Source organism: Bombina bombina, chromosome 5 (genome assembly GCF_027579735.1).
Source record: "Bombina bombina isolate aBomBom1 chromosome 5, aBomBom1.pri, whole genome shotgun sequence".
NCBI lineage: Eukaryota > Metazoa > Chordata > Amphibia > Anura > Bombinatoridae > Bombina > Bombina bombina.
In genome coordinates, this window is record NC_069503.1 from 1051552871 (window position 1) to 1051568269 (window position 15399).

A 15399-nucleotide genomic window follows, 5' to 3' on the forward strand; every position below is an offset into this window, starting at 1 on the left:
AAATCAAAGATTGCAATTAATAAAACTACATTTGAAGAATATTATAAAACAGTTTTATTTTCAATTGTGCATTTCATAGTACAAATAGGTTACTTTACAAAAAAAAAAAAAAAAACTATAAAAAAGTTTAAAAACACATTTTTAGGTAACAGGCATAATTATTTATAACATTACACCTAAAGTATAATAATAATAAAAAAAAGAGGAACAGAATTTGAAGGCTCCTATAGGATACACTAATTGCATGACACAAGGCATCGCTGCAAGGGTCCTGATGATAAGTACCTAAAACACAGGGTTCTAGAACGAATAAACAAAAATGTAATGAAAAACACATGATGTGGTTTTTATCAGTGTTGCTGAATTTAGAGGACCACATTCAGTTTTATTCAAGTAATAGGATTATTATATATCAAAAGAAGTGATACCGCTTAGACTCAAATAAAAATGTATGAAAAAAAATCTATAGCGAAAACTATTTATCTAGTGACTCCTTGAGGAAAAAACAGACTTTATGGAGTCAAACTTGAATATCACTTCTATGAACTGATTGAATTATTATTGTTGCGCATTATTAGCTAAGCTGTTATGGTCATATATAGGACATAGCAAATCATTAGAATATATGTTGTCACTGGTCATCTACAAATATGTTTATTTATGAAACCTTCACTGATCAAATGCATTCTGTAAAGCCCATGTTTTATATAAATAATGCATTCTAAAATATGTTCAAAGAATATTTTTATTGAACATTTTATTGCTAAAAGTGTTCTAAAAACAAACAAACAAAAAAAAAAAACCCCATTCTTAGCTGTAGTAAAATAATCTATAGAAGTCTAATTTTGGATGGAATTAAAGGAATACTGAACCCAAATTGTTTCTTTCATGATTCAGATAGCGAAATTCGATTTCAAGCAACTTTGTAATTTACTCCTATTATCAATTTCATTTGTTTTCTTTGTATCTATATTTTAAAAAGCAGGAATGTAAGTTTACGAGCCTGCCCATCTTTGGTTCAGAACCCTGAGTAGTGCTTGCTGATTGTTGGCTGCATTTAGCCACCAATCAGCAAGGACTACCCAGGTGCTGAACCAAAAATGGGCCGGTTCCTAAGCTTTCATTCCTGCTTTTTAAAATAAAGCTACCAAGAGAACGAACAATTGATAATAGGAGTACATTAGAAAGATGCTTACAATTGCATGCTCTATCTGAATCACAAAAGAAAAAAAAATGGGATCAGTATCCCTTTAAAGCAAGAAAGAACCTAGCATAAAAAAGGAGAAAAATAGGTTTTATAAGAACAAGACATTGTCTCCATAGGAGGTGTGCTGCTGATTATATAATCTACTGCTGGAAACGGTATCTTCACCACAGTTTTGGCACATGATGTTGCTAGAAAACTCTACTTCAAAGTCTTAAAAATAATTTTATTCTGGCAGTTCATCTGATGTGTTCAGAGGTGTAAAGGCCCTGTATTAGTAACTGGTGTATTTTGTGAAGAAAATCATATTAATAAGAGAGAAAAGAGCGGTGTATTGAAGCCACAGAGGAAAATATTCTTCCTGAAATTTGGTTATAACAAGTCAGCGGTAAGAAGAGAACTGGGAAAAATGAAAATCTGTTTTCCTAAAAGATTATTAATTGATATGTGTCAGACTAAGGCGGAGACCCAAAACAAATCTTCTCACTAGAAGAACCACGCGTTTTTATGGCACATATAATACCGGGAGGAAGTTCAACTTTTCCTGTGCTACAAATGTTTGAGAAACCACATTGTGTATTTTATTGGCAAGGACTGTAAACTTGGTTCATTTGTTCAGTCTGGGCAGCATAAGTGCAGGGTTGGCTTAGTCAAAATATAGATTTTGCCACCTGTTCCTATGGGAGGACATCCTTAACAGCTTGATTGTTCATGTTCTTTGATGATTAGAGTGGCCAGCCATGTTTGACCTAACTGGATAACGTTATGTCAGTATGAAGATGCCTCGGTCTAGCAGTAACGAGTTTCCCAGCAATATATTCAGTCTGAAAATGAGGGCGAACGTATAGAACGTCCGCTGGCCGGGCTGTTGGAGAAAGGAAGCAGTTCTCGGTCTTTCTCTTTACTTTCGTGCTTATGTTTGTGCTTGTGCTTGTGTTTGTGCTTCTTCTTTTTCTTCTTATGGTCATGGTGGTGATGATGATGGTGGTCCCCATGCTTAGAAGAACTGGATTCCTTAATAAATGACGATAAGGGGGTCATGGGCAGAGGAAGCATGTGCATCTCCAAAGACTGCTCCTTACCTAAGAAAATAAAAGTGTATGAAACAAAAGTAATATGGCATAACCTTAATTGCAAGTAAACAAAGGACAACTTCTGGGTACTGTTTAAAATATCATCCATGCATTTATTATGGAAAATAGAGAATTATAGGTGGTAAGCATACTTCACAGATATCTTAAAGGGATATGAAACTCAAACATTCTCTTTTGTGTTTCAGACAGAGTATACCAATTTACTTTCTATTATCAAATTTGCTTTGTTCCCATGGAATTCTTTGTTGAAGAGATACCTAGGTAGGTGTCTGGACCACTACATGGCAGGAAATAGTGCTGCCATATAGTGCTCTTGCAACTGGACAACATTCTTTCAAAACTGCTGCAATATAGTGCTCCAGAAATGAGCCAGTCCTGCTTTTCAACAAGATATAGCAAGAGAATGAATAAAAATTGATGATTAAAGTGTATTAGAAAGTTGTTTAGAATTGCACGCTCTATCTGGATCACGAAATAAAAGATTTGGGTTTCATATCCCTTTATTATTATTATTTATTTGTAGCGAGCCAACAGATTCCGAAGCGCTACTTTAAGAAAACTTTCTTACCAAATGCTGCTTGCTAAGATGTAAGCATGCTGAAATGGTAAAAAAAGAATGCATGCCTTGCATAACTGGTTCACAGTGGTGAAGCAGAATAATTCATAGTTTCCATAAAGATGGAACAATAAATTGCATTGGACGCACAAAAGGCACTAAAGAGACATAACGTTTAAAATAAAATAAAACAATGAAGTGCAGAAAAAAATGCAATACATATAATTTATTTGGCCTGCTTTTCCTGTAATTTACCACGGAAATGTTTTTTTCCACTACCCTGAATACATACAGCTCTTGTAACATGATGACTTCTTGAATCAGTGCTGGATCTCATTTACATCTGGTTCTAATTGGCCAAAGCAAAGCAAACATTATAAGCACACTCGATTGGGCTTTTCCAGAGGTGTGGCCCAGGACTGCTCTAAAATAGCAAAACCCTACAATGTTTGATAACAAAAACATAATTTATGCTTACCTGATAAATTTATTTCTCTTGTGGTGTATCCAGTCCACGGATCATCCATTACTTGTGGGATATTCTCCTTCCCAACAGGAAGTTGCAAGAGGATCACCCACAGCAGAGCTGCTATATAGCTCCTCCCCTCACTGCCATATCCAGTCATTCGACCGAAACAAGCCGAGAAAGGAGAAACCATAGGGTGCAGTGGTGACTGTAGTTTAATTAAAATTTAGACCTGCCTTAAAAGGACAGGGCGGGCCGTGGACTGGATACACCACAAGAGAAATAAATTTATCAGGTAAGCATAAATTATGTTTTCTCTTGTTAAGTGTATCCAGTCCACGGATCATCCATTACTTGTGGGATACCAATACCAAAGCTAAAGTACACGGATGATGGGAGGGACAAGGCAGGAACTTAAAAGGAAGGAACCACTGCCTGTAGAACCTTTCTCCCAAAAACAGCCTCCGAAGAAGCAAAAGTATCAAATTTGTAAAATTTTGAAAAGGTATGAAGCGAAGACCAAGTCTCAGCCTTGCAAATCTGTTCAACAGAGGCCTCATTTTTAAAGGCCCAGGTGGAAGCCACAGCTCTAGTAGAATGAGCTGTAATTCTTTCAGGGGGCTGCTGTCCAGCAGTTTCATAGGCTAAACGGATTATACTCCGAAGCCAAAAAGAAAGAGAGGTTGCCGAGGCCTTTTGACCTCTCCTCTGTCCAGAGTAAACAACAAACAGGTTGTTTGACGAAAATCTTTAGTAGCCTGCAAGTAAAACTTCAAGGCACGGACTACGTCTAGATTATGCAAAAGACGTTCCTTCTTTGAAGAAGGATTAGGACATAATGATGGAACAACAATCTCTTGATTGATATTCTTGTTAGAAACCACCTTAGGTAAAAACCCAGGTTTTGTACGCAGAACTACTTTATCTGAATGAAAGATCAGATAAGGAGAATCACAATGTAAGGCAGATAACTCCGAGACTCTTCGAGCCGAGGAAATAGCCATCAGAAAAAGAACTTTCCATGATAGAAGTTTGATATCAATAGAATGAAGGGGTTCAAACGGAACCCCTTGAAGAACTTTAAGAACCAAGTTTAAGCTCCATGGGGGAGCAACAGGTTTAAACACAGGCTTAATTCTAACTAAAGCCTGACAAAATGCCTGAACGTCTGGAACTTCTGCCAGACGCTTGTGTAAAAGAATAGACAGAGCAGAAATCTGTCCCTTTAAAGAACTAGCTGATAATCCTTTGTCCAAACCCTCTTGGAGGAAGGACAATATCCTAGGAATCCTAACCCTACTCCATGAGTAATTCTTGGATTCACACCAATGAAGATATTTACGCCATATCTTGTGGTAAATTTTCCTGGTGACAGGCTTTCGTGCCTGTATTAAGGTATCAATTACTGACTCGGAGAAGCCACGCTTTGATAGGAAAATCTCCATGCAGTCAGTCTCAGAGAAAGTAGATTCGGATGATTGAAAGGACCTTGTATTAGAAGGTCTTGTCTCAGAGGCAGAGTCCATGGTGGAAAGGATGACATGTCCACTAGGTCTGCATACCAGGTCCTGCGTGGCTACGCAGGTGCTATCAATATCACTGATGCTCTCTCCTGTTTGATTTTGGCAATCAGACGAGGGAGCAGAGGAAACGGTGGAAACACATAAGCCAGGTTGAAGAACCAAGGCGCTGCTAGAGCATCTATCAGTGCCGCTTCTGGGTCCCTGGACCTGGATCCGTAACAAGGAAGCTTGAGATCCAGTTCTGGTTTGCCCCAACGGAGAACCAATTGAGCAAACACCTCCGGATGGAGTTCCCACTCCCCCGGATGAAAAGTCTGACGACTTAGAAAATCCGCCTCCCAGTTCTCTACCCCTGGGATATGGATCGCTGACAGGTGGCAAGAGTGAGTCTCTGCCCAGCGAATTATCTTGGAGACTTCTGACATCGCTAGGGAACTCCTGGTTCCCCCTTGATGATTGATGTAAGCCACAGTCGTGATGTTGTCCGACTGAAATCTGATGAACCTCAGTGTTGCTAACTGAGGCCAAGCTAGAAGAGCATTGAATATTGCTCTTGACTCCAGAATATTTATTGGGAGGAGTTTCTCCTCCTGAGTCCATGAACCCTGAGCCTTCAGGGAGTTCCAAACTGCACCCCAACCTAGAAGGCTGGCATCTGTTGTTACAATGGTCCAATCTGGTCTGCGAAAGGTCATACCTTTGGACAGATGGACCCGAGATAACCACCAGAGAAGAAAATCTCTGGTTTCCTGATCCAGACTTAGTAGAGGGGACAAATCTGTGTAATCCCCATTCCACGGTCTGAGATGCAGGCGCGCAAATGGCACTATGTCCATCGCCGCTACCATTAAGCCGATTACTTCCATGCACTGAGCCACCGTGGGGCGCGGAATGGAGTGAAGAACACGGCAAGCATTTAGAAGTTTTGATAACCTGGACTCCGTCAGGTAAATTTTCATTTCTATAGAATCTATCAGAGTCCCTAGGAAGGAAACCCTTGTGAGAGGAGATAGAGAACTCTTTTCTTCGTTCACTTTCCACCCATGCGACCTCAGAAATGCCAGAACTATCTCTGTATGAGACTTGGCAATTTGAAAGCTTGACGCCTGTATCAGGAAGTCGTCTAGGTAAGGAGCCACCGCTATGCCTCGCGGTCTTAGAACTGCCAGAAGTGAGCCCAGAACCTTTGTAAAAATTCTTGGGGCTGTAGCAAACCCGAATGGGAGAGCTACAAACTGGTAATGCCTGTCTAGAAAGGCAAACCTCAGGAACCGATGATGATTCTTGTGAATCGGAATGTGAAGGTAGGCATCCTTTAAGTCCACTGTGGTCATGTACTGACCCTCATGGATCATGGGTAAAATGGTTCGAATAGTTTCCATCTTGAATGATGGAACTCTGAGGAATTTGTTTAGGATCTTTAGATCCAAAATTGGTCTGAAGGTTCCCTCTTTTTTGGGAACCACAAACAGATTTGAATAAAACCCCTGTCCTTGTTCCGTCCGCGGAACTGGATGGATCACTCCCATTACAAGGAGGTCTTGCACGCAGCTTAGGAATGCCTCTTTCTTTATCTGGTTTGCAGATAATCTTGAAAGGTGAAATCTCCCTTGTGGAGGAGAAGCTTTGAAATCCAGAAGATATCCCTGAGATATGATCTCCAACGCCCAGGGATCCTGAACATCTCTTGCCCACGCCTGGGCGAAGAGAGAGAGTCTGCCCCCTACTAGATCCGTTGTCGGATAGGGGGCCGCTCCTTCATGCTGTCTTGGAGGCAGCAGCAGGCTTTCTGGCCTGCTTGCCCTTGTTCCAGGACTGGTTAGGTTTCCAGGCCTGCTTGGATTGAGCAAAAGTTCCCTCTTGTTTTGAAGCAGAGGGAGTTGATCCTGCACCTGCCTTGAAATTTCGAAAGGCACGAAAATTAGACTGTTTGGCCCTTGATTTGGCCCTGTCCTGAGGAAGGGTATGACCCTTACCTCCAGTAATGTCAGCAATAATTTCTTTCAAACCAGGCCCGAATAAGGTCTGCCCCTTGAAAGGAATGTTGAGTAATTTAGACTTTGAAGTCACATCAGCTGACCAGGATTTAAGCCATAGTGCCCTACGCACCTGGATGGCGAATCCGGAATTCTTAGCCGTTAGTTTAGTCAAATGAACAATGGCATCAGAAACAAAAGAGTTAGCTAGCTTAAGTGTTCTAAGCTTGTCAATAATTTCAGTCAATGGAGCTGTATGGATGGCCTCTTCCAGGGCCTCAAACCAGAACGCCGCCGCAGCAGTGACAGGCGCAATGCATGCAAGGGGCTGTAAAATAAAACCTTGTTGAATAAACATTTTCTGAAGGTAACCCTCTAATTTTTTATCCATTGGATCTGAAAAAGCACAACTGTCCTCAACCGGGATAGTGGTACGCTTTGCTAAAGTAGAAACTGCTCCCTCCACCTTAGGGACTGTCTGCCATAAGTCCTGTGTAGTGGCATCTATTGGAAACATTTTTCTAAATATAGGAGGTGGGGAAAAGGGCACACCGGGTCTATCCCACTCCTTACTAATAATTTCTGTAAGCCTTTTAGGTATTGGAAAAACATCAGTACTCACCGGCACTGCATAGTATTTATCCAGTCTACACAATTTCTCTGGCACTGCAATTGTGTCACAGTCATTCAGAGCAGCTAATACCTCCCCAAGCAATACACGGAGGTTCTCAAGCTTAAATTTAAAATGAGAAATCTCTGAATCAGGTCTCCCCGATTCAGAGACGTCACCCACAGACTGAAGCTCTCCGTCCTCAGGTTCTGCAAATTGTGACGCAGTATCAGACATGGCTCCTACAGCATCTACGCGCTCTGTATCTCGTCTAACCCCAGAGCTATCGCGCTTGCCTCTCAATTCAGGCAATCTGGCTAATACCTGTGACAGGGTATTATTCATGATTGCAGCCATGTCCTGCAAAGTAATCGCTATGGGCGTCCCTGATGTACTTGGCACCATATTAGCGTGCGTCCCTTGAGCGGGAGGCGAAGGGTCCGACACGTGGGGAGAGTTAGTCGGCATAACTTCCCCCTCGACAGACCCCTCTGGTGACAATTCTTTTATAGATAAAGACTGATCTTTACTGTTTAAGGTGAAATCAATACATTTAGTACACATTCTCCTATGGGGCTCCACCATGGCTTTTAAACATAATGAACAAGTAGTTTCCTCTGTGTCAGACATGTTTGTACAGACTAGCAATGAGACTAGCAAGCTTGGAAAACACTTTAAACCAAGTTAACAAGCAATATAAAAAACGTTACTGTGCCTTTAAGAGAAACAAATTTTGGCAAAATTTGAAATAACAGTGAAAAAAGGCAGTTATACTAACGAAATTTTTACAGTGTATGTAACAAGTTAGCAGAGCATTGCACCCACTTGCAAATGGATGATTAACCCCTTAATACCAAAAACGGAATAATAAATGACAAAAACGTTTTTAAACACAGTCACAACTGCCACAGGTCTACTGTGGTTGTTACCCTCCTCAAACACGACTTTTGAAGCCTTTTGAGCCCTTCAGAGATGTCCTGTATCATGCAGAAGGAAGCTGAGTGTCTCTGTCTGTAATTTTAGCTGCGCAGAAAAGCGCTAAAATAGGCCCCTCCCACTCATATTACAACAGTGGAAAGCCTCAGGAAACTGTTTCTAGGCAAAAATCAAGCCAGCCATGTGGAGAAAAAACTAGGCCCCAATAAGTTTTGTCACCAAACATATATAAAAACGATTAACATGCCAGCAAACGTTTTATATTACACTTTTATAAGAGTATGTATCTCTGTTAATAAGCCTGATACCAGTCGCTATTAAATCACTGCATTTAGGCTTAACTTACATTAATCCGGTTTCAGCAGCATTTTTCTAGCAAATTCCATCCCTAGAAATATGTTAACTGCACATACCTTATTGCAGGAAAACCTGCACGCCATTCCCCCTCTGAAGTTACCTCACTCCTCAGAATATGTGAGAACGGCAATGGATCTTAGTTACTTCTGCTAAGATCATAGAAATCACAGGCAGATTCTTCTTCTAATGCTGCCTTTGATAAAACAGTACACTCCGGTACCATTTAAAAATAACAAACTTTTGATTGAAGTTAAAAAACTAACTATAATACACCACTCTCCTCTTACTACGTCCATCTTTGTTGAGAGTTGCAAGAGAATGACTGGATATGGCAGTGAGGGGAGGAGCTATATAGCAGCTCTGCTGTGGGTGATCCTCGTGCAATTTCCTGTTGGGAAGGAGAATATCCCACAAGTAATGGATGATCCGTGGACTGGATACACTTAACAAGAGAAACTACAGATTTAAATGCCTATCAAACATATCTTTGGCAATGCCACTCTTAATTGCGGATATATACTATGATCAGACATAATCCACAAAGATATTTGCTCCTAGGTAGCTCTGACATGCATTGTTTCCAAGGAAACAACACTTAACCAAAATAGACAGCCTTAAAGGAGCTCAAAAGAAAAATACGTCAAAGGACTACATCCCTATGGGATACAAGAAAGATGTTGTAGAAGCTGATTGGATCATGTCTGAATCAAATAACCTATAGTAATTAAAAGAATGCATATATAACAATCTTCCTAGACTAGGAAAGAATAGTGTATGGGAGCAAAAAACCCCATAAAATTATGCTTACCTGATAATTTCATTTTCTTCTGTATGAGGAGAGTCCACGGCATCATTCCTTACTGTTGGGAAATACTGAACCTGGCCACCAGGAGGAGGCAAAGACACCCCAGCCAAAGGCTTAAATACTCCCCCTACTTCCCTCATATCCCAGTCATTCTTCCAAGGGAACAAGGAACAGTAATAGAAATATCAGGGTATAAATGGTCCTGGAAGAGAAAAACAAATTTTGGTTCGCCCATCGAAGTATACTTGCGGAGGCCATGGACTCTCCTCATACAGAAGGAATTTAAATTATCAGGTAAGCATCATTTATGTAGCAAAAAAATCCAAGAAGTGTTCCAGCCGACCAGAGTGTATAGATAGATAAAAGGTGAACTTTATTAGGACCAGTTAAAAATATATACAAAAATAGGCAGACTCCTGTGAAACAGTGGGAGTTAGAAAAAGGTCTGACCGGTTTCAGCCAAGTAGGTTGTAGTCATAGACGTGTTGCACCTATGCAGGTGCAATCTATTTAAAACTCTTAACTCCTCCCCAAGGAGGTGATAAAAGAAAAGAAGACAAACACCCACTGTTTAACCCCTTAAAGGTAATGTATGAAATAGTAACTAGATATGTAGACAGACTTCTTTAGGCATAAATATTATGTAGAAAATGACATGTGAAAAATGACAAATAGTTATGCATGAACCAATAATATAACAATATAACAGTCTAAAAAGTAGCAACCCCGATTTACACAAAAACAACAATAAATAAATAAAGTGTATCCAAATAATATAATAACAAATTATATATAATAGAAAAAACACCTCATATTATAAGTTTAAGGTTAAAGGAGAAAGTAGCTGCTTGACTGTCATTTAAGCATACCAATGTGTTTGATGCACTAAAGGGCACCCTTGTTGAAATTGTTAGATCTAACTATTGCATATAAAGAAATGTCAAAGTCGCTTCAGACTATATTATGAGAACTTAAAATAGGAAATGCATAATGATCGTGATAATAACTAAATATTATCACGATCATTATGCATTTCCTATTTTAAGTTCTCATAATATAGTCTGAAGCGACTTTGACATTTCTTTATATGCAATAGTTAGATCTAACAATTTCAACAAGGGTGCCCTTTAGTGCATCAAACACATTGGTATGCTTAAATGACAGTCAAGCAGCTACTTTCTCCTTTAACCTTAAACTTATAATATGAGGTGTTTTTTCTATTATATATAATTTGTTATTATATTATTTGGATACACTTTATTTATTTATTGTTGTTTTTGTGTAAATCGGGGTTGCTACTTTTTAGACTGTTATATTGTTATATTATTGGTTCATGCATAACTATTTGTCATTTTTCACATGTCATTTTTTACATAATATTTATGCCTAAAGAAGTCTGTCTACATATCTAGTTACTATTTCATACATTACCTTTAAGGGGTTAAACAGTGGGTGTTTGTCTTCTTTTCTTTTATCACCTCCTTGGGGAGGAGTTAAGAGTTTTAAATAGATTGCACCTGCATAGGTGCAACACGTCTATGACTACAGCCTACTTGGCTGAAACCGGTCAGACCTTTTTCTAACTCCCACTGTTTCACAGGAGTCTGCCTATTTTTGTATATATTTTTAACTGGTCCTAATAAAGTTCACCTTTTATCTATCTATACACTCTGGTCGGCTGGAACACTTCTTGGATTTTTTTGCTACATTTTACTTGGAGTACTGGGACTCCAATCCACATTTACTGTTCACAGCGACATTGGATCCCCCTGCCGGGTGACGTCACGCCTGAAGGAGGAGCTGAGCAGCGTGCGAGTGTGGAGACCAGCTGAGCAGAGTTAGAGCTGGGAACACGAATACTACTTTGGCGACTTACATCGAGATGTGCAGCAGGATGTTTTAAACGGACGAACCAAGCGGACATACCTAGGGCAGTGAGTAATTACAGTTTGCATCCTATTATGGTTTGGGACTTATTTCTCTCATAACGGGTTCTCTAGTTACATATGAGCCTTGTTATTTTGTATGAGCGTTACCCCACCTAGCATCTGTACCCTACCCTAACGCACTGACTGAACATCTGCCTGCTTACTAGACCTGTTTCTCCACTGCTCAGGCTTGCCACTGCACTTGTATCATTCATTAAAAAGAGAGCAACAGGACTGTGGTCACGATAAACACAGGCATCTGATTATGCAGGACCTGGCTTTCCTGACAAATACGGCTTTATCTATTACCATCTAACCATCATATATCCTGTTGGCTCTACTTTCTTTTTTGCTTGGCAGCAACAGCAAATGGCTTGGGTTACGACATAAGTACAATAGTGATATTATCCCTTTTATACTTATACTAACTCTGCATATTGCGCTAGTAATAGCGGTCTCCACTCACGCTAGCTCACTCTGCTACTTTTGTTTGCATCATTTGTTTGTTCTCTGTTTCTCATTTTCTTCCCTGGATTGATGCAACAATTGGTGTATATATACACAATTAGTGTTATTACATATACACCTTCAACTTCTTCCTGAGTGACTAAGTTTAAGCCCTTTTGAATTTATTGGCAGCCCGACAAAAAAATATATATAAATATATATATATCAACATCTATACTATTGGATTTTGATTGGTCGAGTGTTATAATTTCTATATATATATATGGACAATATGGCAGCAACAGACTCCTTTTATTCCCTTAAAGAATCTGACGATGAGGACTTAGACTTGCTGGAATTACAAGATGTATTTGATCGTGACACACCTAATACTAAACTAGGGGACAATTTCTATGATATGGAAACTTTGAAATTAAAGGAACAAAGACTAAAATGGGACAAGTGGATTCTTTCTAAATATATTAACATGCAAATGGTACCCAGGGGACTAAGGATTAATAAATTCCCTACCTACGACATAAAAGATGTGGATTTTATTGAACGCTGGAACCAGACTCTCACTGACTGCTCCTTAAAACTCATAGCCTTACTTATTGAATATAAGGACATGTTACTCAAAGAGGTTAAAAACAAGATAATTTTGCTTCAAGCTGACATGAATTTATTTAAACAACATGAAGTGTACCCTATATTTGATGAAACACTTAGGAAGGTGATTGAGGAAGCTAAAAAACTAATCATTCAGGTTAAACATACTAAGTTTCTTAGGGACCAGAAAGATTATTCAAAGGGCACAGTCTATATATGGAAACGTAAAGAGAGGAGCAAGATTTGGTCCCAAGTACCACACAATCAATCAGATCACCAGGCCATGGGTCAGGGGGGACACTTAGATTATCCACCTAAGAGAACACAACAACCTAAACAACCCAAAATGAAGGCTACTAAGAGGGTCGCCTTTTCCGATTCGGAGCCAGAGTTAACTGATGAAGAGAGGTTTGCCTCTAGTTTTGAATCAGATGGTTACTCTGGCTCCGAGGGGGATGAGGGAACCCCTACTTACCAAGCATGTGCAGCAATAAATATAACGGGTGATAAACCAACTAGAGGTATACTAAAGGAACATGCTAACTCAGGGGCTATTCCCAAAAGGGGGAGGCGCCAGAGAAGAGGTAACAATCACTACCATATGTCTACCAACCCCCAGGGCACTGAAGATAGCTCTGACAACACACAGCAGGTTTTTCAGTTGGGCCCGAGACGACCCAGGGGAGGGGGACGGGGCAACAGACAGAAATCAGCCACTGGGGACTTTCAACAACAGAGATACCAGTTGAGGGAGAACAGGGGAGCTCCACGACACAGGTACCAATGATACAGACCCCAATGATGGATAATTCAGTTATATATCTATCTACCTATAACCTAACTCCTCTCGAAAGGAGAGTATTAAGCTATGGGCTGGGATTTGTTCCCTCTAGGAATTTTGATTTGTTTCAGACAATTCTTGATGTAAATAGATTAGTGAGGGATCTAACCCTGAGAAAATTCTTTCCAGAAACTGAGACTGACACATCATTACCTATCATTGATCCATCAGCTGTGAATTTGAGCTCTGATGTTGACAACATGTCTTTTGTTGATATTTGTGCACTCACTAATCTGGAGGATTTATCAGGGAATATAGATCATATACCCAAAGACACGATAGGCCAACATAAACTAAAATCTGCATCAAATTTTTATCCCTTACATATTAGGGGTAAGAGTCTTGAGGTATTTCACAAAAGAGTCATGGAGGATCTCACTACTCTTTCCAAGACTAATACTAACCATAACTCAAATTTGACTAGAAGGGAAAGGGAGGCCATTACCAGCCTACAAAAAAACATCAACATTGTCATTCGGCAATCTGATAAAGGTGGTAGTGTTGTTGTGATGGATAGGGATGCCTACGTGGCGGAAGCCTTGAGACAATTGGGTGATAACGAGGCCTATTCCATCCTACCCAGAGACCCCACCACCTCTTTTGGGCGGATCTTGAGGGACCTCCTGGATGATGGTTTGGAGATGGGCATCATTGACAGACATACTTTTGACTGTTTGTCAGTTGATAATCCGGTGATGCCCATCTTTCACCACTTCCCGAAGGTCCACAAGAGTCTCGAAAATGTCCAGGGACGACCCATTGTGGCAGGTATAGGCTCTCTAGTGGAGCCACTGTCTAAATGGGTCGATAATTTCCTGCAACCACTGGTACGCAGATTACCAAGTTACGTACGGGACACTGCTCATGCCCTATCTAAATTGGAACAAACTACATGGGAGCCAAATTACAGCTGGATAACTATTGACGTGGTGGCTTTATACTCCAGTATCCCCCACGAATTTGGACTCCAGGCTGTAGAATTTTTTCTGGATATGTGCACTGACCTGGATTCTCAACACAAAGATTTTGTTTTGAGGGTCATCAGGTTCCTGCTACAACATAATTTTTTCAAGTTTTCTGATACTTTCTATCTCCAGAGACGTGGAACCGCTATGGGGGCGAAATTCGCCCCCTCCTATGCCAACCTCTTTATGGGGTGGTGGGAGCGGTTCCACGTCTATGGAGGAGGAAATAGATTCACTGGGTCCATCAAAAAATATCTGAGGTTCATAGATGACCTATTTGTGGTATACCTCATAGAGTGTACCCTGTGCCTTCAACATTGATAAATATAATTGGTCGATTTCTCCTGATTACATACAGGTTATTTTTCAGGCCATTTATTAATAGCTTACTGTAGACCCTAGAATCTATATATTTCCATAATGTTAAGTCTTTTTTAACTTGTTAGTATATCCATTTGGTTACTTTTTACCTACAAGTAATATTTAGATATTATCACGATCATTATGCATTTCCTATTTTAAGTTCTCATAATATAGTCTGAAGCGACTTTGACATTTCTTTATATGCAATAGTTAGATCTAACAATTTCAACAAGGGTGCCCTTTAGTGCATCAAACACATTGGTATGCTTAAATGACAGTCAAGCAGCTACTTTCTCCTTTAACCTTAAACTTATAATATGAGGTGTTTTTTCTATTATATATAATTTGTTATTATATTATTTGGATACACTTTATTTATTTATTGTTGTTTTTGTGTAAATCGGGGTTGCTACTTTTTAGACTGTTATATTGTTATATTATTGGTTCATGCATAACTATTTGTCATTTTTCACATGTCATTTTTTACATAATATTTATGCCTAAAGAAGTCTGTCTACATATCTAGTTACTATTTCATACATTACCTTTAAGGGGTTAAACAGTGGGTGTTTGTCTTCTTTTCTTTTATCACCTCCTTGGGGAGGAGTTAAGAGTTTTAAATAGATTGCACCTGCATAGGTGCAACACGTCTATGACTACAGCCTACTTGGCTGAAACCGGTCAGACCTTTTTCTAACTCCCACTGTTTCACAGGAGTC

General features: G+C 39.7%; 1 protein-coding gene across 2 annotated transcripts in view; it reads right to left on the minus strand.

The window, feature by feature from the left end:
* Positions 1 to 39: 39 nt before the first annotated feature.
* The window catches only part of TAF2 (TATA-box binding protein associated factor 2), a 382948-nt gene continuing 367588 nt past the window's right edge, over positions 40 to 15399 (minus strand). For both annotated transcript variants that reach the window (XM_053715318.1, XM_053715317.1), the window contains exon 26: positions 40 to 2286. In XM_053715318.1, coding sequence (XP_053571293.1) covers positions 2024 to 2286 — 263 coding nt within the window. In that variant the 3' untranslated portion in view covers positions 40 to 2023. The remainder of the gene's footprint in view (positions 2287 to 15399) is intronic.